Here is a 25110-nt window from a genome sequence, read left to right as displayed (position 1 = left end):
GCCACTAACGAAACTGGTTACTTGCCGCGCTGAGAACTGTCAAATTAATAATTTTAACAACCCAAATGTCAAATACCCAAATGGGTGTCGAAATATATGTACGAAAGTGAACACTGAGTAAATACTATGTGGTCTCTCACAAATAGCGAAGGTAAGATCTACTACCTCCGGCTTGATCAGCCGAACATTGTCGGTCGAAATAGCGGAGACATAATATTATCAAATGACAAATCAATCAGCCGCAAACATGCCTCTATTTGTGTGAGCAATAACACAATAACGGTAGAAGATTATGGTTCCACATACGGTACGTATCTTAACGAGAATATCAGTCTGCAAAATAAGATAGAAGCGAAGACTCAGGTATCTCTAAAAGATAAAGATATTATCAAATTTGGACTCTTGGAAAATGAGTGGGTGCTCTCGAAACAGGCGTACGCGACATGCACTTCTACCATGACAGTGCAAGACAAAAAAAATGTTGAAGTTGTTTTGAAAGAAATGGGCCTGAGTCTATGCAATGATATCGACTCAACATGCACGCATCTTACAATGAGCGTTATAACGTTGACTATTAAAGTTGTGCTTGCCCTGGTTTCATTGAAACCTATCGTCACTCCGGAATACTGGTCCGAATGTTTGAATTGCTTTAAAAATAATAAACCTATGCCCGATCACAAATTGTATCTTCCGGTGGTCAAGGAATCCACGTTGAATGAACAAACTGTTGACTGCAATGTGAACGTTGCCAGAAAGGAATTGTTTTCTGGAAAAACCATAATATTCTTTTCTCGCAAACAGAAAAATCTTTATCAAAAAATAATTGAAACCGGCGGTGGATGCTGCTATCTTCTAAGTGAGCGTTCGATGAAAAAGTCTGACTTATGCCAACCCGACATCGTTTTGATTCAATACGTTTTGAATAAAAATTCCCAGGACTCTCAAGTACAACAAACATATATAGATAACATCTTGGACCATATGAACAGCAAAGATTTGAGAGTTATACCAGAAACAGAGATAGGTTTAGCCATCTTATTCTGTTCGTTAGATATATACTGCAATCCGGCTTTCAGCTTCACCACAATTGTCAAGAAAGTTACTACGGAAGAAATAATTAATAAAAATGTAGTAGTTCTGGCTCCAGAAAGTCAAGATAAAAGTGACGTGGACTCGCAAAGTTTATCAATTCGTCCTACGGCCGGTAGACAGGTCAACGAAACGATTGCTAGCAGTCTTTCGACTAACCCCAGCGGCATCGTCTCCGCGTCACTATTCTCTACTGATAATGTGGTTAAAAGTGAACTTCGTGATCGAAAAACCCGTAAAGCTTCTCCGCTTAGTAGTGAAGAACAGCCCAGAAAGAAATTCGCTCATGATAAAACACAGCAAAATGAACCATCGGAACTTTTTCAGTTTGTCAGTGATAAAAAAAATCAGAATGAGATGGATGGAACTGGAAGTAAGCTTAGTGTTTCTACGTTTAAATCGAGGAAACCCAGAGAAGTCGTGTGTAATTCTGAGGACTTATTTAACTTCTTGCCGAACGTTTGTGAAGATGTTAAACCGAGCAGACCTGGAACGTCTGAAATATTTTCTCTCACTAGCGGAAGTAGGACATCTTCGAATATTATCGATAACAATTTGAAAAGAAAACGTGATGGCTCTAATTTGGATATACCTGATGGAAAAAGGATGTTAAAGGATGGAAACAACATTTCTATTGATAAAAGTAAATTAACAAAGCAGAATTTTGATGATATTCCGTGGCGCTCAACGAAGACTATCAAAAAAGAGAAAAGTTTTGACGATATTACATCTGACGCTTCGTCAACATCCGATGTCGAAAGTAAACTCCGAGATTTAGATATGAAGCCGGCTGTCGTGATTGTGAATGAAACATTGTTAAAGAGAGAAAAGTCTGAAGCGATTCCACTACATCAACCTGTGTCACATCCTCAGGCAAACTACAAAAAATTCATTAAAGTACAACCTCTAAGGCCTCAAAACGAAGTGATTCCTCGCAGCGAGTTTTCTGTTTACGAAGGAATGGTTAGGAAAGCAATAGCAGAAATGGACCTAGGTAGTTCTGATGAAGCCGATGATGCAAATGATGATTACATGTCGTTTAATAAGCCTAAAAATAAACCTTTAAAAACGACGAATGGCCGAGTTCGACGGCTGTAGTTTTTTTACAAAGATTAAAATTGAGTACTGAAAGTACGATTCGTTCAAGAATATAATTTGTCAACATTCCTCTTGAAGAATATTATTTTTACTCTCTTTATATAGGCATATGAGGAGCGACCGTTTCGTCTGCTTCGTATAAAACCAGCATTGATTATGGCTACTTATTAATCAACTAAACAGAGACCTTTTGCTTTGAAACCTGCAGTGATAATTGAAAATCTACATTGTATGGAAACCTATTTTCCTATTGAAAGCTGGATATCTTTTAGTCGATTGTAGAGAAATAGCTTCTTGTGATATGGATCGTGTATTAAGACCAAGTCACCCTTGTAAATTTTCCAGATATGCAGTTAACTGCATATATTGTCTTGATTCACAAGCCGAATGGAGACACTAAATACTAATGATTATTTAGTTTATTGTCCAGATACCAATTAATAATATTGTATTGCGTATAATTTTGTATCAGCATGATTGTAGTATACCTTATCGAGCAGTTCTGAAGATCATGTACATGCTTGACAGATTTTGTCTTTAAATATCCAGATTATTAGGATCATTGCTTTTAAATCGAGATCATAGAGTTGCCAATGTATTGCTGTTAACACATATTATAATATACAATACTAAATTACATTATACAATATGTCTAAAAAATTTATTAATAAATTGTAAACTATTAATTCAATAATACCGTGATGTATTCAATTTCTTATAATGTTAATTAATTTTTGTTCAATTCAAAATAATGTGAAAGTTTCATCTTTGTGTATTTTGTCTGTTGAATTATTATTTCTGGTCATGATAAAGATAAATTTATTTATGTTTCCAATGTATGCCAGAAGAAAATAAAAAGTATACCTTTTTAAATGCATATTTTATTTATACTCTTGATTTTATAAATGGTTGTATTGTCCTCCCCTCTTCCCATCTCATATCAATTTATTAACATGGGCGAACATCGTACATTCATAACACAACTGAAAAAGGTCTTTTTATACAGTGAGCAAACCAAATACTCAATTTCTTTTACCTTAAACCTTTTTATTTTTAAAATTGGTACAAGTCGGTTATGGGGAAGCCAGCGGCACATTTTGAAAATAGCCGATATACTGGATGTTGGGTTAGTTTAGGTTAGGTTTTCATTCTTGAATTTTGCCAAAATCGGCTATGACCAGCGCTCGAAATGGAAAAGTTTACGAACCGGAGCGCTTGAAATTTTCTTACGATATTAACATAGTTATCAAGTGTATTTTATAAAAATAAATGTGTTATTATTATTGTTATATTGCCTATCTAGCTTAGACAAGCAAATAATTTTTTTCCACGAGATAATTTTACCGATTTTATGAACCGGAATGGCGCTCCGGTCCATTTCGAACCCTGGCTATGACAATTAGTGCGGTTCCCGCCTCGGTTCCCTATAACCAACATGTACCTTAAAATTATTTGTATTACCTAGTACATTTTTGACTATTTAAAAATGCATGTATTATTTAATAGAGGTGCCAAGATTAGATTTTTTTAAAAAGGAGACGTAGTAACATAAAAGTTTGGAAACCACTGTCATCCAAAAACGTTGATGATAACTTTATTTTATAGAGATTGAGCCTAAACGTATGAAAGTGAAGCTGAAAAAAGTACCACCGAAAGTCTTGACAGTGATGTAAAAGCTGAAATATCTACTGACTAAAAAACTTTTTTCGATTAAATAAACAGAGAATGTGAAATCTGCAGGTCGCGGTCTGCATGACCACAGTTCCTTGTACGCACCCTACTCGCTGGAGTGACCCCACATCGAATCCTCATATTCAGGCTGTCCCTGCAATGAACACCTTGCTTTTGACCTGTCTTCGTCATGTGTGTGCAGCGTCAACAATATGTTTGATCAACCAAAACTATTAAAATAATGATAGTAGGTATTTGGTTAGTTTTAAAAAAATTACCATTGCAGTTTCTTCTCTCAATTCACAAGGAGAAATTGAAGAAACACTAGTTTTGCATTTCATAAATTGACTAAAGACTACATAAATAATATGTGAAATTAGCTGATGCCATTTTTTGTATTTCAGAAATAATTTTAAGCGTGTTCTTTTATTAATTTTAACAATGTCTGACATTTAATTTCGCAATTCCCTTTTTCTAATTGTTTACTAATCATGAGCCTAATACTAAAGGTTCTAAGTATTCGTCCTTAAGGGGGGATATGCTCAGCGTATGTCAAAATGGAGCTTTTATGCTATTTTCAAAGCATGATCCTGGACATTCCTTAAACGTTGTAGATAATCTATTTACATAATTTTGAAGCCTTATTATCCTTTATATTTATTTTAAACATTTGATGACTGCATAAAGTATTTTTATTACATAAAATAGTATTCTTTTAAACCTCTCGCTCTAATGTTTTAGAATATAGTCATATTTCAGTACCTCCATGTGAAGTGGTGTTAAGATTTTTTATATTTATTAATTTTTAAAAGTATTTATAAAACCATTAGTAAAATTTATGTCAACATTATTATAGTGAAATATTTACGATTAATTATATTGATAATCTCTGTGATCCCAAATTTGACAAGAATTAGGCATTTTATTATTCAAAAATGGGCAAGATTTACACATTTAAAGATACTGATTATAAGCTATGTCTTTGACCATTCAAATGTGATAAACATTCTACGAATAATGTTTGCTTTATAATAATTATTGATCTAAGAATAAGGTAGTATTATTTTGAAATACGCCATTTCTATTGGCATTTCCCAGTGGCTAAGCTACAACATACGGCCGTAGCCATAAATTGACAAACGATAAATGAAGTAGGGAGTAAGATCATAGTAACGCGCGTGTTTGAACATGTACCGTTTAAAAAAAAAAATTTTCGGTTAGGTAAATGACACATGCCGAACGAAATATAATTTTTCATATAAATCCAACATGTGTCCATTTAATGTTCTGTTTATTGTTCTATTAGTAACAATAATAATATATTCATTGACATGTTTTCTTTTTCAAGTTATCATGGGTAACGTTTTTAGTCATCTTTACACGATTTAAGAATTACATAATACCCCCGTCGCCATCACGAAACAAATTGACGTATTGACATCTCGATGTTCGCTCTCCGAATGCCAGCGTGTCCAAAATTTCATCGCGCCTATAGTTGAAAATTATTTGCCGTTTCACTGATGCATCGTCTTAATATGTTTATAAAAAGAAAATACTGTTTGTAGTCCTAAATCTGTTTGATGTTATTTTGCGATTATCCCAAAATGGCGAAATATGGGGGATACCGACATTGAAACTAACATCCTCAATTGACACATATATAGTACCATCGAGGAAGATAATATACAAGGATATAGGACATTCACCATACACAAAGATTAAAAATAAATATGTTGTACAAAAATTTATTAAAACATAACAAATTAAATATAACATCTGCTTAATAAACTAATGGAGTGAGTACACGATATTTATGTACAGAGAGTTATTACCATCGCCATTTTTTTAATCGTGACTTTCTCAACGCTTTCAGTGCAAGGATTGCATTGTGTTTCGCAACCGTTTTCATACGGTGACCTTCTTCTCTTTCAGCTAAACCGATAACTTTGTCATGTTGTAAGGCATTTTGAACACCGGACTTGGCGAACAGTTTCTCCAGAACGTATTGATCATGATCCTCTTTCACTTCAGGATCTATCTTTTCTTTTTTGCTCTTCATCTTTTTTACATACTGCAACAACTCCTCATCTCCATTGAAATCTTTTTCATCAAATATTTTACTCCTACATCGTTTATTTGATTTCCTTTTCCTGTGTTTACGAATACCGGCTTCGTCTTCAGTCATTTTGATTTCTTTTTGAGATTCATTTACAATGGGTACATCAGCTGCTAGACTATTTTCAAACTCCATTTCAATATGAACGGTTTCGGTGTCCTCTTCCGTCACATTTTCACACAAAAGCGGCTTTAAGAAATCTAAATTATCTTCCTTCGAGTACATATTCACGATATCTATTTCTGAGAGAACTGATGAAAAGTCTGCTTGCGTCACTTCATCGTTTATCTTGTTCACAGGCGGTTCTTCGACGGCGATTTGGGGAAGCTCTATCTTTTTACATCGACTTCTGGGGTCTACAGCAAGTTGTGTATTTCTCTTGTCTTCAACCTTATCGTTGGACATCTTTTTACTGATTTCTTGAGCTAATCTTTTCATGGCATTCATTTTGATTTTAGAAAATGTAACACTGCCATTTAGAAGTATTAAATCATTGGCATTATTTGTGGCTGCCGTCGTAGAAGTCGTTTCAACTTTTGTATGCTTAAATATATTAGCCGTCTCTGTCGAGCCGGCTTTATCGGGTTCCTCGAATGAAAACAGACCCTGAAGAGTGCTAGTTTTTAAATAATTCTTTTGATTCGGATCTAAAAGAACCTTATTGCTCAAAAGTTGCTTAAAAACTTGGCGTTGGTAAATTTTCTCTTCTATGGTACCGGCTGAAAGCAATCGGTAGACGGTAACGTCACGAAGTTGACCTATACGCCATGCTCGTTCTTTCGCTTGGCTATCAGTGGCAGGATTCCAATCGGGGTCGTATATTATGACTCTGTCAGCACCAGTCAAATTCACCCCGAGACCGCCCACTCTGGTTGTTGCTAAGAACACTAAATAACTGTCATCTGAGTTGAAAGCGTTGATGAGAGGCTGTCGACTTCCGATCCCCGTGGAGCCGTCCATCTTGAGGTACTTGTAATTATTCTGCTGGAGAAAGTGCTCAATGATGCACACCATCGCTCTTGACTGGGTAAATATCAGCACACGATGTCCTTGTTTCTTCCATATTTTCAAAAGTGAATTAATAACCACCATTTTTCCTGCTCTCCGCCAAAATCCAAACGACTGATCGGCAGCTGTCGATTCTTCAGGCGGAAGGTCTTCGTCCACTTCGCATAGGAAAAGATCAGGATGGTTGCAAATTTTTCTCAGAGTAGTGAGAGCGACGAGAATTCTCGCCCTCATGGGATCTCCGTATCGAGACTCTTTATCCAAAATGCTCCTCACAGAACTGCTCAATAAATAAGATTTGTATATATCCTTCTGTTCATCGGCAAGGCTACAAAACAACACTTGCTCTTTTTTATCAGGCAGCTTGAGGTGATCTTTCACGTCGACTTTCGTTCGTCGTAGCATGTACGGCGATATTGTATCTTTCAAAGCGATTGCTAAAGATAAAGCTGCAGTTTCTTGAAATTTCGTTGCGTTGGTATAACCTCCTTGGGTGATGGGCACTGCAAAATGCTCAATGAAGGCTGGCATCGTTCCTAGCAGACCCGGAGACATAAAGTCGAAGAGTGACCACAATTCTTGAAGGTTATTTTGCATCGGCGATCCAGTCACGACGATTTTGTGAGGTGTCTCTATTTTCTTAACAGCTTTACTAACCTGAGTGTCAGCGTTCCTTATTTTGTGACCCTCGTCCAGGATAACATAGTGCCACTTACGTATTTCAATTGCGGAATGATATTTAACAACGCCAACGTATGTAGTGATCAACACGCCGTGACTGCTGTGGATATCTCTCACGAGTTTATCGGGAGTGCCTTCGAAGGAGCCCGAGTGGTGAAGGACGGCAACCCTGAGAGGCGGAAACCAATGATGGAAGTGCATCACCCACTGGTGAATGACAGTGGCGGGGGCGACAATAATAGTCGGACCTAAGCCACCCCATGTGCCGGCTCCCGTTGTACTAAGCCCTGCCATAAATGCGATGATCTGCACTGTCTTTCCTAGACCCATCTCGTCTCCTAACAGTCCACCGGATTCCATCTGGTGTAATTCCCACAGCCATTTGACACCGGTCTTTTGATAGCGATACAATTTATTCCAAACAAAATTAGGAATTTTTAGCCCGCCTTCTAATTTATGATGATCATTATCTTCTGATTCGTCTTCTGCATCATCATCATCACCATCGTCATGGGGAAGATTGCTGAAACATTTTCTTTTTGAGGCATTTTTCTGGGCTTTCCATTCTTTTATTCGGTTCAAAAATCGATCTATATTGCCGTCATCGTAAGACTTTTTCAGCTTTTCAGAAATCCTTACTCTACTCTTTATTTTCGATGTGGACGGAGCCTGAAAATCGATCTCTTCTTCATCTTCTTCTGACGGGTAGTATTCACTACCAGAAGCATTCTCGTGAGTCTCGCTTCTATCATCTTCTTCGTGAACTATGTTATCAGCCGATTGTTTTTTAATAGAATTTTTCTTACAATTTTTCCTACTGGGCGAAGCCGTCAAAGACACTTTATCGGTGTTACTATTTTGTTTAGTTTTAGATAATAGTTTCGCTTGATTTTCAAAATATTTATTAATGTCAGACATAGCAAATTCTTTTCACTGGGTATTCTGAAGATCGTATCCTCGTATTTCAAAAACGATCGTAAAGTGACATGTTTGCATAGTAATAATTATTATGTTTACACAAATTAGAAATCATGTTAAAACATGAAAATATGACAGATGACAGTTCTCAAGAGATTTTGACACCTGCTTCCCATAGACAATATAGACATAGATAAATAATGAAAACTGAAGAAAATAAAAACTCGCCATTTCTATAAAGTCGCATTTGCACAAATATTTTCGAAATATTATTTTTAAATGCAATATCTTAGTCTATGAATTATGTTTTATGGCAATACCTGGTTAAATTGCCGATGGTCTTCTGCCAAGTACTGTGGTAACATGATACTTTATTTGATATATAAATATAAATTATTGCCGCAAATGTCAATAATCGAAAATAATTTCTTAATTTGAATGTAATAAAGCTGTGTCGCTAAGTTCTGTTATTGAAAACGTCCTGTGGTACATTTTCTCATGTCCATCTGACGTATGGATGTTATTCTGCATAGATTCTAATTAAGGAATTGTTGTGACCCATGGAAGTTGTGATCTCTCTCTCGTAATACGGATATAATCGCACGTCCACGATGTCTGGTCGCAAGAAACGTCCAAACCTCAGACTCCAAGTGTCCGACGAAGTAGTTCCTACTGTGTAAGTTATACATTGAAATTCTATTCAAACTATGAAGGTACTCTAAATCGAAATGCTTCACTACTTTTTGACGTACTAAATTCATATATTATTTTATGTCATCACTGAAAGCTAATACAGTTATTATCATTAAGAATCCTAGTATAGTTCAAGCTATTTTACATCAGCTCTACACAAAATAATTATTTTTTATTCAATTATTGTATACATACATCCATGTAGGTATAAAGTACTTAATATATAGGTTAGATACGTATGTATAGTTAATAGGAAACTGGCGATGTACTTATATCATAATACCTACTGCATTGTGCTTTAAAAGATATCAGTATTAAATTTTATGCTAAGTGCCTTCATGATGGTATTTACACTACATAAGTACAAATTTCTTCCATAGTAACACTCATGCCTTAATCCCCATCGCTATTATGTTTTCTGATTATTATAATAAGAATTAAAAAAATATTTTACCCATTTATTCTATATTCAGTACACTCTCAGTAATCCGCCGTTAATTTTACTAATTGAAAGTTCGCCGGTATTCGATTACGATGCGTACAAGTATACAATGCAGATGAGACGGGTTTATTTTGGAAACTTCTCCTTCGTAAAACATACGTTCATCGCGAGGAAAGTAATGTACCAAGGAGAAAAGTGCCCAAGGACCGCATCACAATTATGCCGTGCTCCAATGCAACCGGGACACACAAACTGAAGGTTGTTGTCATAGGGAAAGCCAGGAATCCTAAGCCATTCAAGAATATATGCCTCACTGAACAACTGGTTGTGTCAAGTGATTTACTGTTTAATATTAATTATTTATAATTTAGTAAATACTTACTTGATTTTGATTATAAATAAAACCGTAACTTGCTAGTACAAATTTCTCAAAAAAACTATTTTTATGAAATACCTGTTTTAATTTTTACCATATTTTGTATGTATGTATTATAATCCGCCGCTCTCACTAATTGGACACTTGTCTGGTTTTTGGAGTGGCGGATTACTGAAAGAGAGTACTGTAACTAAAAATATGGTAAGTAGGTGGTTCCCAATTAATTATTGTTGCTTAAAAGTCAAGGATACTATCGTAGAACGATGATTATGCGCAATTCTGATTTCTTCAGGAATTATGTGATAATTGTTACAGCTGCTATTGTCGATTGCACTTATATCAAGCCTATTGTATCGCTTGGTGCCTCTCCCATTGTATTTTGCGGTACTGTTCGGTTATACGGAATACAGCGGAAAACGCATTTTGAAAATAGCCAATAAACTGGATTATTTGTTAGCTTAACCTAACCAAACCTAACCTAACCTAACCTAACCCAACCTAACCTAACCCAACCTAACCTAACCTAAACTAACCCAAACTAACAAATAATCCAGTTTATCGGCTATTTTAAAAATGCGTTTTCCGCTGTATTCCGTATAACCGAACAGTACCTATTTTGCTTCATGGAAAAACTGCACAGTACAGTAAATAATATTGCTCTACAATCTGATGTGGAGTCTGGCCGCCTCACAAAGACATTTTTGTTTACGAGAAATGGATGTTAGCCCCACTTGCTCAACCTAGTAGGTCCATGGTCTGTGTCCAAACATGCATTAAAAACAATGTCCGGGACTCAAAAGCTGAAACTCTTATACCATTTTATTTTCTCTCCATCTATCCTTCCGTCATCATTAGGTGACGTCTCCCCCAGCGACTCTTTATCTACACCTGTCCTTACCCAAAGTGGTTGCTATCCAATTTTGGTATCCCAATCCGTGTCCGGAAATTTGTACGTAAGCAGTTTGCTGTATCACACTTTACCCTGAAATGTTGTATCGCAAAAATATGGTCGTATATTAACCAGATGGCTGCCAATGACATCTTGAGACGCGAAATTTTCCGTAAACGGAACGCCGCTCATACAAAAATGACATCTTTGGACGTTCCGCTTTAAATGAGATTTTACGTAAACGTTTAACGTAAATCAATTATTTCAAACATACAAATATCTTGAATACACAACGACATATATTATCGTAGTATATTCTTGGGTTTTCACCGTGTCTCCTTCTTCCTTCTTTACTCGACGTTTCGGGCTCGTTGCAGAGGCCATTATCAAGAGATATGTTTTATGATGAGATTACTCTGAACAACGTTTGCTCTTAGATAATCGGATTCCTTTTGACTTTCTTAGAGCAACGTTTACATTCACATACATACACTACATTTCATCATAAAACATATCTCTTGATAATGGCCTCTGCAACGAGCCCGAAACGTCGAGTAAAGAAGGAAGAAGGAGACACGGTGAAAACCCAAGAATATACTACGATAAAAAACAACCGTGAAAGCCTCAAACATTATATGACATATATTATATTGGGAATATCGTCACATACTCAGAATTGAAGCAGAATTGGTTTTTACCATTTAAAACGTAAATTGATTTAAATTTTTTTATTTTTGCAATAAAATTCGCGGCGTACCGCCATACATACACAGGTTAAAGACCGTCCAACCTCTTTGGGTCGTATAGTACTGTGATAAAATTCATGTCTAAATAAAACACGGTTCTTGTCGGTTTGCAGGAAGCCAGCAGTAAATAAATTTTGAAAATAGCCGGTATACTGGATTATTAATTGTTATGTTAGGTTAGGTTAGGTTTTCATTCTTGAATTTTGCCAAGATCGACAATGAAAATAGAGATGACTGTATAGTATACAGTCATCTCTTGTACAATTTACATCACAATCATTAGTAGCTCCTTCTAAGAAGATTTTTGGGCTGCCTCATCTGTATCCTATTAGACTACTCAATATTATTCTTTTTGCTAGTTCATTCTCATTCAAACGGTGCATATGTCCTATTTCCGAAATGTGATGATTGAACTATCATGCAGACCATAGAACTCAACATTGTATCTTATTCAATTATTGCCATCTCTGATATGATGGATACGGAGGAGAACTTTTCTTTCAGAATTGTGTTACATGTCACAGAGATAATGCCCAGGTTTCTGAGACATAGGTGGGCACAGGCTTTATAAGTGTAATAAAACGCAGTGTGTTTTGATTGTCAAACAATTGCAGAATTAACATTGATTTGTTTAATTTATGTTTTTGCAATAAATTCTTTAATTTATGTTTTTTTGTAATATTTCCATATTTTTCTACTTATTTCCCCGAGGGTCAGTTTCGTCTTTAAGACATCTTCAATTGGAATTGTTTCTCATTTCTTTATATCATGTCTTTCCACCAAGAAATGACGGTGAAAAAAAATATTATTGACTTCAAGAATCGTCCTATTTACACAAATACCAGTCTAGTTCTTTCTTCTATTATGAATACTTAATGTGTTTTATACAGATCTAGAAATGGAACCAGAACTGGAACCCCTCAAATGTTATGGTTTCATAATCTGAAACATCTGATGTTCCATCATTTAAATTTTTTTTAAATTTGACAATTTGTTCACACATATTATGGTCCTAAAGCGGTTGAATACTTACATAATATAATGCTCCACCTGGTAAGCAATTCTTGAGAAGATAATGTTGACACTTCTGCTACTACTACTTCACCATGTTCGATCCATAGATGATAACTCCACAGAGTGGAGGTTGTATTTACAGATTTTTTGTTTTTAGGAGAAATGGATGTTAGCCACTTGCTCAAAACATCATGTCCATACCCTTGACTCCAAACACAAATTTAAAAACAATATGTGTATTTGCCAGACCCAGGATTCGAATCTGGTCATTAAGCCAATGTTTAAGCCGCTCGGCCATCGTAGGAGACACCTACTTACTTTTTAACACACTCACTGCTAACCAGATAATTACTAATTAATTACCACATTTAAATATCATGTAATTATATCTAATGACCAACTAATGCAAATGCACCAGTCAGCACTAAATGGGTGTTGTAACTTTTTTTTAAATATAATTTTACCGAGCCTTTGACTGCAACCCACTCACATATCGCCTCTTCTCCCCTGAATGACAATCTCGTCTCTGTTCTGGCAGAACACACTAACTGGAGAATACTAGTTTTGAGTAATTTGACTTAAAGTTTTTAAAATGTTTGAAATGGTCCATCATGTGAGTTTATTCAGTAATCGTAAAAAGGATGACTTTAAAATAAAGACTGTTTATTTATTAAGAAGGTTTCCAGACGGTAATGTTTGAAAAAAGGAACATTTTGGTATAACTAACTCGATATGTAATTTTTTCGAATTAGTGTCTTCTGCCAGAACAGTGACGATCTGTTGTTCAGGCCATCCAATGCTCTTAAAAAATTTACAAACAGTTCTTTCATCCTCCCCAATGCCAAGGCGAATTTGATCTCTTCGACGTCGCAGCTCTACTCTGTGTTCAAAATTTGGGCATTTACCCCTACTCATGTGTAAAATGTTTTCCTGAAGATCACATTGATCGTTGAGCTTCTAAATTATATATCTATAATACAGTAATACAGTGATAACTAGGTATATAGGTTATTTAGATTTTTGAAAGAACAGCAACAAAAACCCCTGACTAAATGATTTGATTTTATATTTTACGGAACATAACCGTATTAGATTTTTCCACTGGAACCAAACCGGAAACTACACCTTTAAGAAAACAAATCTTGTTTTATATACATGGAGTGAACATGATAATAATGTTAGAACACATGATAGTGTCACTCATTGAGTTTATTTTATAAATTCCATTTCTTAATATAATAGACAATGCACATACTTACTAATCTAATGTATACTTACTTACTTATCTTGAAAATAAAAAATATTTACAATATTCACACTTTATTAAAACAGTATTATAAGTAGCTGATTTAGGTACAATTTTGATTAAACAGGGCATCTACAGCTGTCGCTAAACAAATATATATTGCTACGAATTGCTCGCCTTCTTCTGTTTCTTACCCCAGGCATCCTGCCCGAAAACGTCTTCTAGGACGGTATAAATAGATCACTAACCTAATCTTGCAATTCGTGAATTGAGTAATATTCTATAAATTAATTTGCATTATAGGTCCATTGTGAGTAGTTTCACTATCTTGGTACTAGTACTCTCTCGGTAATCCGCCACCCCAAAAACCAGTGTCCAATCAGTGAAAGCGTCGGATTATAGTGCATACATACAAAATATTTTAAAAATTAAGACAGGTATTTCGTAAAAATAGTTTTTATTGAGAAATATGTACTAACAACTTTGTGTTTTTTTATGATCAAAATTAATTACGTATTAAATTATAGGTACAAATTAATCATAGACTAAGTTTATTAACTGCATACTAATACCGTGAAGAAGGACTCACATGTATAGGCTGGTAGAACCCTTCATCAGCATTACTTCGGTTGTTGGAGGTGCGGACATCATGGGACATAATTATTGATAACACATATATTTTGATTTATCATTCTGCGCTGAATAGCAATAATTTATTTAGACTAACACATGGGCAAACAATGATAATTTTACATAAGAGGTTACATCGAGATCTTAAATTAGGCACGGCGCGGGAGTTATATTTGGGGACACGTTTATTCACACCGGCGGCATTGACGCCAAAGCACTTTTTCGGACACGTGATTCGTTTCAAGGGTAGTTAAATGGATCGTTATTAATGTAATAATGGTAAAAGGGGTTCACTGAATTAATAAAAAAAAACTAGGAACAAGCGCGGCCTGCACTTTTGTGTTGAGGAAGGCCGCGTGGCCACGCCAAAGCGTGACATGAGGTACCTTCTTCTTTCGCCGGAGAATCTGCACTGCCCGACAATTATCTAAAACAAATCTAAGGGCGGGCTCGGTATAAGGGGGGTGAGATAGCGGGAGAGGGGCAAAGGGAAGCTCTTCGGCTGGCTGACCGTACCTTTTTCTTAGGGTTTGTAAAATGTCATTGGCCTCCACCGTTTCAGGTATAATGCGTTTTGCAATAACATTATTTTGTAAATCAGAGGAGGTAAACCATAAGTTACAGTGTTGCCTTGATATGGAGTTTTGATGCGTGATTTGGGGCATACTTTGGGGCGGGGGGGAGGATATATTTGATGACAATACATATTAAACAGTAAATCACTTAACACAACTACTTGTTCATTGTTTGTTTGCTTTTTTCTGAATATTGTTGGAAGATTGTGTCATCTCGTAATTTATGCAACATGATGAATATGTTGACAGTTGCATTATTTTCCTCTGCCCATTTAATGGTAACGCATCAGTCCCAGCTAGTGCATCTTCGGATTTGACTGTATGAGCTGTGGTCGGTTGACAATTATTGCCTTCATCCTCAGAATCCAAGCCTCTTGATGTATTTACGAGCTCGTTTTCAGTCGGAAGTGGTTCATACTCCTCAGAATTTCTTACTATCCATTCTTCTAACACATTTCGCGTTAGCTCTGAATTTTCAGTCGCCCTCTGAATCAATTCTTCTAATGGAACTAAGTCTTCCGGTTCCCAGTTTTCATCATCTTGTTTCATAGAGGGCCCCTCTATGTGAATTTTACATACGAATTGATTTTGTGATTTTAACTAGTAAAAATAACGGCGGATTATAGTAGTTGTCGGATAATCGAGTGGCGGATTACTGAGAGAGTACTGTATATAATTTTATGTTCATGATCGCGTGTTGTACAGCAGTGCTCCGCAACCGGTGTGCCGTGAGACGTGCTAGGTGTGCCGCGGTGCAATAGCCAAATTTGCGTACATGGCTGGTAATATATTTGAGCACCTGCATGAACTTAATAAAACAACGCAAAGTCTGAATGAAAATATATTGACGTGCTCTGATATATTAGCAGAATTCAAAAATAAACTCGAACTTTGACAGAAGGAGTTAAGACAAGGATCTCTACAAATGTTCCAAAGGACCTAACAGACCACCATTGAAAACAAGCAATCAATTTTGAATCCGTCTCAAAAACATTTAACTTTGCTGCAAAAGAAATTTCATCAGTACTTTCATTCAATCAATGCGACTGGATACGAAACCCTTTTGCAACCGATACCGAAAATTCTACAGAAGCGCTTTTCCTATAAATTCGAGAGGAATTTGTTGAATTGATAAATGACGGGACGCTAAAACTGAACTTCGCCGATGGTCCATAGGTTATTTTCTGGATTTCGGTTAATAAAAAATATCCTCGGATTTCCGACAAAACTATCGCAGTTCAGCTCCCATTTTTGAGTCAAAAAAAATCGCCCGCGGCGCTATTTTACTACGCTAGTATTAATATTTTAAAACATCTTATTGTAGGTTACAATTTATTATTATTATGTCAATACTCGACAAATAATTATTCCTAATCCGACTTCAACCTTAGCTATAGGTAGGGGGGGCCCACCAAAGATCTTGGCGTGGGGTCCCCCTTCAGGATATGTGGTCCATGTTTTGGTGTATAAATTGTTTTACGTGTGGTGTGCCGCGGAATTCTGGGAAGACCTTTGGTGTGCCGTGGGTGGGAAAAGGTTGCGGAGCACTGCCGTAGAGCATTGCTTAAAAAACACAAATAATTTTGTATATTATACAATACTTATTTAATAGCCAAATTTGCATACATGGTTGGTAATAAATAAATTTGAGCACCTGCATAAACCTAATAAAACAATGCAAGGTCAGAATGAAAATATATTGAAGTGATCTGATAAATTAGAATGATTTAATTAGTTATTCTATTGCTAATACAAATACATGGGAATATGTACATTTGGTTCTTTGTCATGTGTTATGTATATTTAATAATTTATCAAATAAGTATGTAATGTAATTTTGGTGGATGTCCCTCACAAGCTGGCGCTGTTTTACTTCGCTGACTCTGGGATACAATTTATTATTGTTGTGTCAATACTCGATAAACAATTATTGTTAACCCGACAACTAACCATAATTCAAGTGGATGTATTAATAAATACAAAAAATCGCTAAAACATAGAAGCAATACGATTAATAATTTTACCTCGAACATCATTTGAAAAACGCTATTTTAAAGTATCACACTGTCTTTAAACGTAGCGATAGGTAGGGGGGTCGCCAAAGATTCTGGCCTGGGGTCCATGTTTTGGTGTATAAATTGTTTTGCGTGTGGTGTGCCGCGGAATTCTGGGAGGACCTTTAGTGTACCGTGGGTGAGAAAAGGTTGTGGAGCACTGTTGTACAGAATAGAAGTTCATGCCAACTATGTAATCATATCTATGAGGAAGCGGGCGCTTACAAGCATGTTGAGATATGAATAATTCAAAGCTGAATAATACATTTGAACCCATCTGATTATTATGAAAGAATTTATTGTGACTAATTACTGTGGCATTCGATTAGACTTTGGTTGAAATTCTAATTTGACCATTGCAAAATTTACATATGCCACAAATTTAATATTAGTTGCTTACTCAATAGTAAGTACCTAATGTTTTTCTATAGTTAAAGATAAAAATATTTATTTTCTATGGATGTGTAATTTTTTAACATGCCATTTGTACTAACAATTTATCATTATAAATAGTAATGATTCACAAAAAGAAAAACATTATGTAGTAGGTACAAGGGCCAGATGCATAGTCATAAGTGGTTATATGAGGCGTCTAATTACAAAAAGCGACAAGTCCACAATTCAATATTTTCGGGAAACAACGTTTTTATGTTTCAGGCTTCAATTATTTGTTTTAACGTGAGATTATTTTTTCCGTTGTATTCTATGTCGAAATTAGAACCAAATGGCAATTTGTTTCAGGCGATAAATATAGGCAAAATAAAATTGGACGTAGCGCTATTTGTATCTCACTTTTTAATTTACTCCGCATCAGGCACATATTTCCGTGGCACTGTCATGCGTTTACCAGGTACGACAGCATGGGAGACGCCCTTTTCAATATTGAACGTTCCCTTATTGGTTGACTTAAACACGCGCGAAATCAATCAAGCTTTAAATAATATGAAACACGGACTTGGCGCTTTTTGTAATAAATTGAGAGGGGTTATGTCGCGTTTTGGAATTTATAGATCAATACATATTGTGTAAAATTATACAAAGAATACAAGCGTATTTTTTTCTCGATTTTGACCAAATGTGGACTTATCGCTTTTTGGAATTAGACGCCTCATATGTACATCTTAAGTTATGTGGTAGAAATCAAACAATTAGATAATGATGCAATAGGCTTCATGTAAGAGCAGGAGTGCAATTTTTAATGTTATCTTATTTCACTATAATTGATGAATGCATATAAATTTTAATTCTTTAATTGGATTGGATTGGAAACTATCCCTCATGAGAGCAATTAAATTTCTCAAGATCAGAAGTGACCCACGAGATTCAGGAGAGTGAAAAGCGAGCATGCCTTGAAGAAAGGCAGTCGGAAAATAATTATTTAACGAATTATCGAAAGGAAGATAGTTATAGAAAAATACCCTTTAAAAAAAACAACATAGCCGGCCAAGTGTTTTAATGAAAAATATTACGTTTAATAAAAAGATAATTTTATCGAAATGTGTACAACCTATTTGTGTTATTTCTTCATTTCTGTGGTTAAATTTGACACATAATTAATACTTTGCAATATAGTGACAATCATTTCCTTTATTTCCAGAACGCCACCTCGAAACTTAGATAAGCAAACAACGATTACTGTGGATGATAAAACATTCACTGTTGTGGCTGATGACCTGGTTCGGATATGTGACCTCGGCCGAGGGGCGTACGGCATCGTGGAAAAGATGCACCATGTCCCTAGTAATACCATTATGGCTGTCAAGGTTTGTTAGTCTTCTAAGAGCACCTATTGTTACATATTTTTCATTGTAACTTATTATTACACTCTGCATTGTATTGACATGTCCAAATCTCTGATGTTACAAAATTGAAATTTTACAGGAGAGACAAAAAACCACTTTATAAGCCACAAAAATGGGGTAGACCTTTCAAGTCTCTGAATATCATGATTTATCTAAATAACACCGTGGCGAAGGGTGGGTTTAGGGTGTGGAGATTCGACAAAAATAGTGTACACTAAACTTTGTCAGTTATACTTATTTGTTTTCAATAAACTAAGAATTCAAATTGCAGATGGTATTGGTTAGTTTTTTAAATTTAATCAAACCCCACCTTAGGCAAACCAAACACATATTGAAAAACAATAACTGTGTTTGACAGACCCAGGATTGAAACCTGGGACCCACGAAATTATAAAATACATACAGTATAGTATGCATATAGTACAGGTGCAGGGCAAGATTCAAGTCCGTATTCATCATAGTGGATTGAACCTGAGATCTGTCTCTTTCCATTTTTCATAGTCCTTGGACTTGGATGAACTATTGTGACTTTAAATGATGTCTTTATCTTTTCAGCGTATAACTGCGACTGTGAATAGTCAGGAAACAAAACGGCTTCTGATGGATTTGGACATCTCGATGAGATCCAGCGCATGCCCATACACGGTACACTTCTACGGCGCCCTCTTCAGAGAGGGAGACGTCTGGATATGCATGGAGGTCATGGACAAGAGCCTAGATCAGTTTTATCATAAAGTATACAAAAACGGAAAGATCATAGACGAAGACATCCTGGGAAAGATCACGTTTTCGGTTGTCAGCGCTCTACACTACCTGTATTCACAACTCAGAGTGATCCACAGAGATGTTAAACCTTCGAATATTCTTATCAACAGAAAAGGAGAAGTGAAAATGTGCGATTTCGGAATATCGGGATATCTTGTAGATTCGGTGGCCAAGACGATAGATGCCGGATGCAAACCTTACATGGCACCGGAAAGAATCGATCCCAGCGGAAATCCATCACAGTACGATATCAGAAGCGACGTGTGGTCGCTGGGGATATCATTGCTGGAGCTTGCCACTGGGAAATTCCCTTACCAAAGCTGGGGGACTCCGTTCGAGCAATTGAAACAAGTGGTGAAGGACGATCCTCCCAAGTTGCCCGCCGGACAGTTCTCGGAAGAGTTCGACGACCTCATCACCAAGTGTCTCCAGAAGGCGTACACGGCGCGGCCCAACTATGACAGTCTTCTGGCACACCCCTTCTGCTTGAAGCACTGCGACAAAGAGACCGACGTCGCCAGTTATGTCCAAGAAATTTTAGACTTGCCTGAATAGATTAAGTAGTGCGGGATAATGTGTATATTTTTCGGAAACGGGTCGGTCAAATTCAAAATCATGTCTGCATAATCACAGATATGTTAATTCCTTCTTCCCAGTGCCATATTTTGTCACTCCGATAGGTGATCGTCTTGTGTGAAGGTCTCCATCTTCTTTACTTTGTGATACAAGTCCTGTCTATTCACTAGTATTTCCAGGTCATATAATATTCTTTTATCGAACTGATATGCTTGTGATTTTACAAAATTAATATAGAATTGTTTATTTATCTCCATGGCTTCTGAGCTCATAATATTTTTATCCATAAAAATTATAAGTCAGTCTATGTAAGTCAGAAGGTTTCCTTAGTTCTCCTTTAACTTGCCGTAATTCATTAATTCATTCAAACTTTTAACAATTAACTCTTGTTTAATAGATGTTTATTGTATGGAATTTTACTATAACGGAATTGAAAAAATATTATACCAATTCGATATCGCACCTGGGGAATAATAGTGGCACAAGTTCAAATTTATCATTTTTATAAGTATGCAGAAATGTTCCAAGATATCATTTCTATCCGCACAAATAGCGGCATGATTCTTAAAAATAAAATGGTGGCCTTAAAAGCATTTTTATCATTATCAAATTATAACATTTTACTTGAATTCAAGCAGAAATAGTGGCACAATGATGATTGCGCCATTGTTATTGCGGATAACATTCAAAATAAGATGACTCAAGTGTGCCAACTTCACGCTATTATAAAGTAAATTTAAAAAAAACTAATTTAACACAACAAAATAAAATATTCAAACCGCTCTCCTGCAAAAACAAGTTTTTCGAGTTGTGCCACTGTTATTCTCCGGGTGCGATATACAGAATTTAGATTTATGGTGAACTTTTCAAGAATGAAAATTTCCATTAAAAAAGAGTTAGACCTTTCGCTCATGGAGAAACTAAAATCCGACGAACTGGTTGCTGATGGAACACACGGGCGCTATGGTTCATGCATCTTTACCTTTTGACTTGTTATTGCTTGTTCAGTTCAGTTCAGTGCTACCAATTTTGGTAAGAAAATATGATTTTTCATCGAATCTACTGATATTGGCACCACTGTTTTATGGGGACTGGAAACTGAGAGACTAGGAGACTAGGATGTCGCGTCTCTTCAGTTTAATAGCGAACGTTTTGAAACTGAGAGATTCCAGTCTTGCCGTGAGTGACCCGCCATTGAAATACATTAGCTAGATACTGGCTGGAATTTTAGTTTCAGTCTCGTCTTTTTTGAGTATTCTCGTGAGCGGAACGGCCTTACGTGTACTTCTATCATTGGTGTCAGTATTAACCCATTGGAGACATTCGGCGCCAATTTGACGCCATTGTTACAGGATGCAGGACGTGTGGACGGGTGAAAATCAAACATTAATCATATTTTATTTAATAATATTTATGATGTAGCTATCATTTTATGATGTTACTTATATAGAGTCCGATATATTTTTAAGAATTACTTGCTATCTAAAATCTGTTTTTATTTAAATTTGTCAAAATAATGATCAGTTCGGTAGGTATGAGGTGTTTGAGAGAGTAAAAAACATAAAATAGCCCTCCCCATCTTATAAATATCTTGTATAATATTATATTTAGCTCCGGTTTTAGTATTTCTTTCTTTATCATGGATTTTTTACCTTTGTCATTTTGTATAAAAAAAGGCTAAAAAAATACAAATGGCCGCGTGGCTTAAGCGCCGGTCTATAGTGTCTAGGGTCCCAGGTTCGAATCTTGGGTCTGGCAAGTACACATATTGTTTTTCAATTTGTGTATGAGTCAGAGTATGGACCTAATAGGTTGAGCAAGTGGCTGACATCCATTTCTCATAAAAATAAAATCTGTTAATACAAACCTCTATTCTGTGGAGGCCCATATGACACTATTAGGATTGGACATGGTCAAAAAAAAAATATATATATATTTTACATGTTTTCTTGATTCCACTGATATACAAAGTTGACTTAAAATATAAATAAATAATAGAATTCAATACGAACAAATATTTAAAGGATTTATTTGAATCAAATGAAAATACAGTTATATCAATAAATTTTAGTAATCTTCTTCTTCTTCTTTGGCCATATCCGCCCCTTAACTGGAGCATATGGACACCACGCGGCGCCTCCAAGAATCCCTTTCGCTCGCCAGTCCTCTTGCTTCGTTCCAGGTCAAACCAGCATCCCGTAGCTCCGCCGTATACACTCTAGTAATCAGTGTACATTTTTAAGTGATCCTGAAAAATCTAGCTTGTCTCCAATGGGTTAATAAAGATAAATCTATTAAATTTACCATCACAGTACAGAGGTAGCATGTTGCGTTATTCAGTGTGGTTCGAGTGAAATACACATAATGTTTTTTTTCAATAGATATGTGTATCGGGATCCAGAGCATGGGTATTTATAATATTCTTAGTTTCCTACTCCGTAAAGATGGAGGTACATCCGTTCTTGTGGTATAAAAACTTAACAAACAAAAGATACACTATAAACAACAATTTACTAATATAATCGGTGTACTAATTCTTCAAAAGTGTGTTGGTATGCCTGTGTTTATTTCTCGTAATGCTAAGTCTAAAAAAGTAAATAACCATTTTCGCTTCTAAGCGGAGCATATGGGCCTTCAAAGAGTAGAGGTTATACTATATTAACAAACTTTTTCTATGAGAAATAGACGTTAGGCATTCGTTTATCCCATTGGATTTTGTTCTGAATTATATCTGAATTTGTTGAATCCACCTATATCTCTATAATCTGCCACTTATCCACTACAATAGATAGTTTCTCAAAATCTTGAAATTAAATATGACAGCCCACAACTTGATGGATAATCCGTTTTGTAAAAAGTCTGCTAAGTCATCAGCAGGTCTTAGACCAGTTTCACACGGAACACCTGTGTGGCGCCACCGGCGTGGCAAGATTCCGCATTTACATATAAGTGAACGCGACACTCGTGTGTCCCCGTCTGAACACGCCCATTCAGTTATGTGTAAATGCGGAATTTCGCCACACAGGTGTCCCGTGTGAGACGGGTCTTATACTCTATCTAGAACGGAAACACTAATATAAATATTGGAATGTTTACATAGTGGAAATGTATATGTATAATTAAAAGTGTTTAAGAATGTATAGTATTCATTCACTCATACGACAGCTGATATATTGTATTGATAAAGGTTTATGTTGTAAAGGGAATCGAATAATTTTGAATTTGAGCGACGTGGAAATAATATTTTATTAATAGTATTGAATTAAGGTTTTAAATATTGACTCTTCACTCTACTAACTGCGTTACGTTATCTGTGTGAGGTGTCGAGCGCTCAGGATGTTCTTATCTCCGAAGCGACATGTCAAATTAATTTTAACCGAAGAGAAAAATCACGAAAATGCGGTTTCGGATTGTTGACACAACAATTATTAGTCAACACAGTTATTTTAATAACACTATCATTAATTTAAAACCACAAATGTTACGAAGCGGCCATATAAAATGCAGTGAACTTAATTACAGTAAGATGTCTTGTGTTAATTTATGTATATCATTATTATGTTTCTTAAATCAGTGATTGACAATGAATTGAAAGAAGAAACTTTTTATACTTATACCAATGTTCTGTAATTTTTATGAAAACACCAGTATGTAGGAAAATGGGTGACATGTAAATTGTACGTAAAACATTTCACTGTGGCACAGTTCGCCGTGAACTTTATACTATTATACTGATAGTGTGTTTGCCTTTTGGTGAGTGTACACAGTGCCTGAAGATGCCGAAAGGCGAAACCTGGGTCCCATAAAACAACACAAATGGAATAGTACAAGACTTAAATCCATTAGAATTCAAATTCAAATTCAAATTCCATCAAGTACCTTCGGTCGATAGTATTAATATTAATTTTCATAGCTGATTTTGGTAAAATTCATGAATTTATTCAAGGATGGAAACCTAACCTAACCTTACAAATAATCCAGTATATCAGCTATTTTCAAAATGTGTTTGCTGCTGGCTTCCTGTAAAGTGTAAACCGACAATAACCGTGTTTTATATAGACATGAATTTTATGTCAGCACTATACGAATACTCGATGGCCGCGTGGCTTAAGCGCCGGCCTATAGTGTCGAGGGTCCCAGGTTCGAATCCTGGGTCTGGCAAGTACACATATTGTTTTTCAATTTGTGTTTGAGTCAGAATATGGACCTAATAGGTTGAGCAAGTGGCTGACATCCATTTCTCGTAAAAATTAAATCTGTTAATACAAACCCCCACTCCGTGGAGGCCCATATGATCCTATTAGGATCGGACATGGTCAAAGAAAGAAGAAGAATACGACACAAAGAGGTTGGACGGTCTTTAATATACGACCATATTATATTTTCGATTTAATATTTCACGGTGAAGTGTGATACAGCGAACTGTATACGTACAAGTTTCCGGACACGAGGACAATTGACTGAAACTACCATATTGTTTCACATAAGACAGACAAGCATTTGAACCTAATAGAGTCATCATCTATCAGTTTTTTGCCGATACGATAATTTGTTAGAAAGTTTTTGACAGGTTATTAGAAGATTAACCGTCGCGAACAATCAAACGCAAATAGGAAAACAAAGTTCATTAGGTAAGTTATATTTTAATTCCAACTATGTAACACTCATTGTGGTATATTTCTGATTCCGAGATAGCGTCACCGTGTTATGGTTCTATGCCG

At 35.9% G+C, this 25110-nt stretch overlaps 3 protein-coding genes across 3 annotated transcripts; 2 read left to right on the top strand and 1 right to left on the bottom strand.

The window, feature by feature from the left end:
- Nucleotides 1–3052, top strand: nbs (nibrin). Its single transcript, XM_085949414.1, has one exon. The coding sequence runs from the start codon at nt 127–129 to the stop codon at nt 2185–2187; it is 2061 nt and encodes a 686-aa protein (XP_085805540.1). The 5' UTR covers nt 1–126; the 3' UTR covers nt 2188–3052.
- A 2538-nt stretch (nt 3053–5590) lies between these two features.
- LOC147069990 (DNA excision repair protein ERCC-6-like) lies at nt 5591–8770 on the bottom strand. The gene has a single exon (XM_085949617.1). It carries the CDS (start codon nt 8579–8581, stop codon nt 5687–5689), a length of 2895 nt encoding a protein of 964 aa, XP_085805743.1. The 5' UTR covers nt 8582–8770; the 3' UTR covers nt 5591–5686.
- A 121-nt stretch (nt 8771–8891) lies between these two features.
- lic (dual specificity mitogen-activated protein kinase kinase lic) lies at nt 8892–22304 on the top strand. The gene is made up of 3 exons (XM_085949461.1): nt 8892–9257; nt 18844–19009; nt 19604–22304. The coding sequence occupies exons 1-3, from the start codon at nt 9193–9195 to the stop codon at nt 20366–20368; spliced, it is 996 nt and encodes a 331-aa protein (XP_085805587.1). The 5' UTR covers nt 8892–9192; the 3' UTR covers nt 20369–22304.
- Nucleotides 22305–25110: the final 2806 nt, after the last annotated feature.

This window comes from Rhyacophila brunnea, unplaced genomic scaffold (assembly GCF_057557595.1).
Source record: "Rhyacophila brunnea isolate RB1 unplaced genomic scaffold, BYU_Rbru_1.0 scaffold_22, whole genome shotgun sequence".
Taxonomy (NCBI): domain Eukaryota; kingdom Metazoa; phylum Arthropoda; class Insecta; order Trichoptera; family Rhyacophilidae; genus Rhyacophila; species Rhyacophila brunnea.
The sequence above is the reverse complement of the archived record's forward strand: the minus strand, read 5'-3'. Positions and strand labels throughout refer to the sequence as shown.

Bases quoted from the DNA above. Each gene is read 5' to 3' on its own strand.
- nbs (XM_085949414.1), top strand. From the start codon at position 127: ATGTGGTCTCTCACAAATAGCGAAGGTAAGATCTACTACCTCCGGCTT.
- LOC147069990 (XM_085949617.1), bottom strand. From the start codon at position 8,581: ATGTCTGACATTAATAAATATTTTGAAAATCAAGCGAAACTATTATCT.
- lic (XM_085949461.1), top strand. From the start codon at position 9,193: ATGTCTGGTCGCAAGAAACGTCCAAACCTCAGACTCCAAGTGTCCGAC. The intron at 9,258-18,843 runs GTAAGTTATACA...CTTTATTTCCAG, and splicing joins GACGAAGTAGTTCCTACTGT to AACGCCACCTCGAAACTTAG. The intron at 19,010-19,603 runs GTTTGTTAGTCT...TTATCTTTTCAG, and splicing joins ATACCATTATGGCTGTCAAG to CGTATAACTGCGACTGTGAA.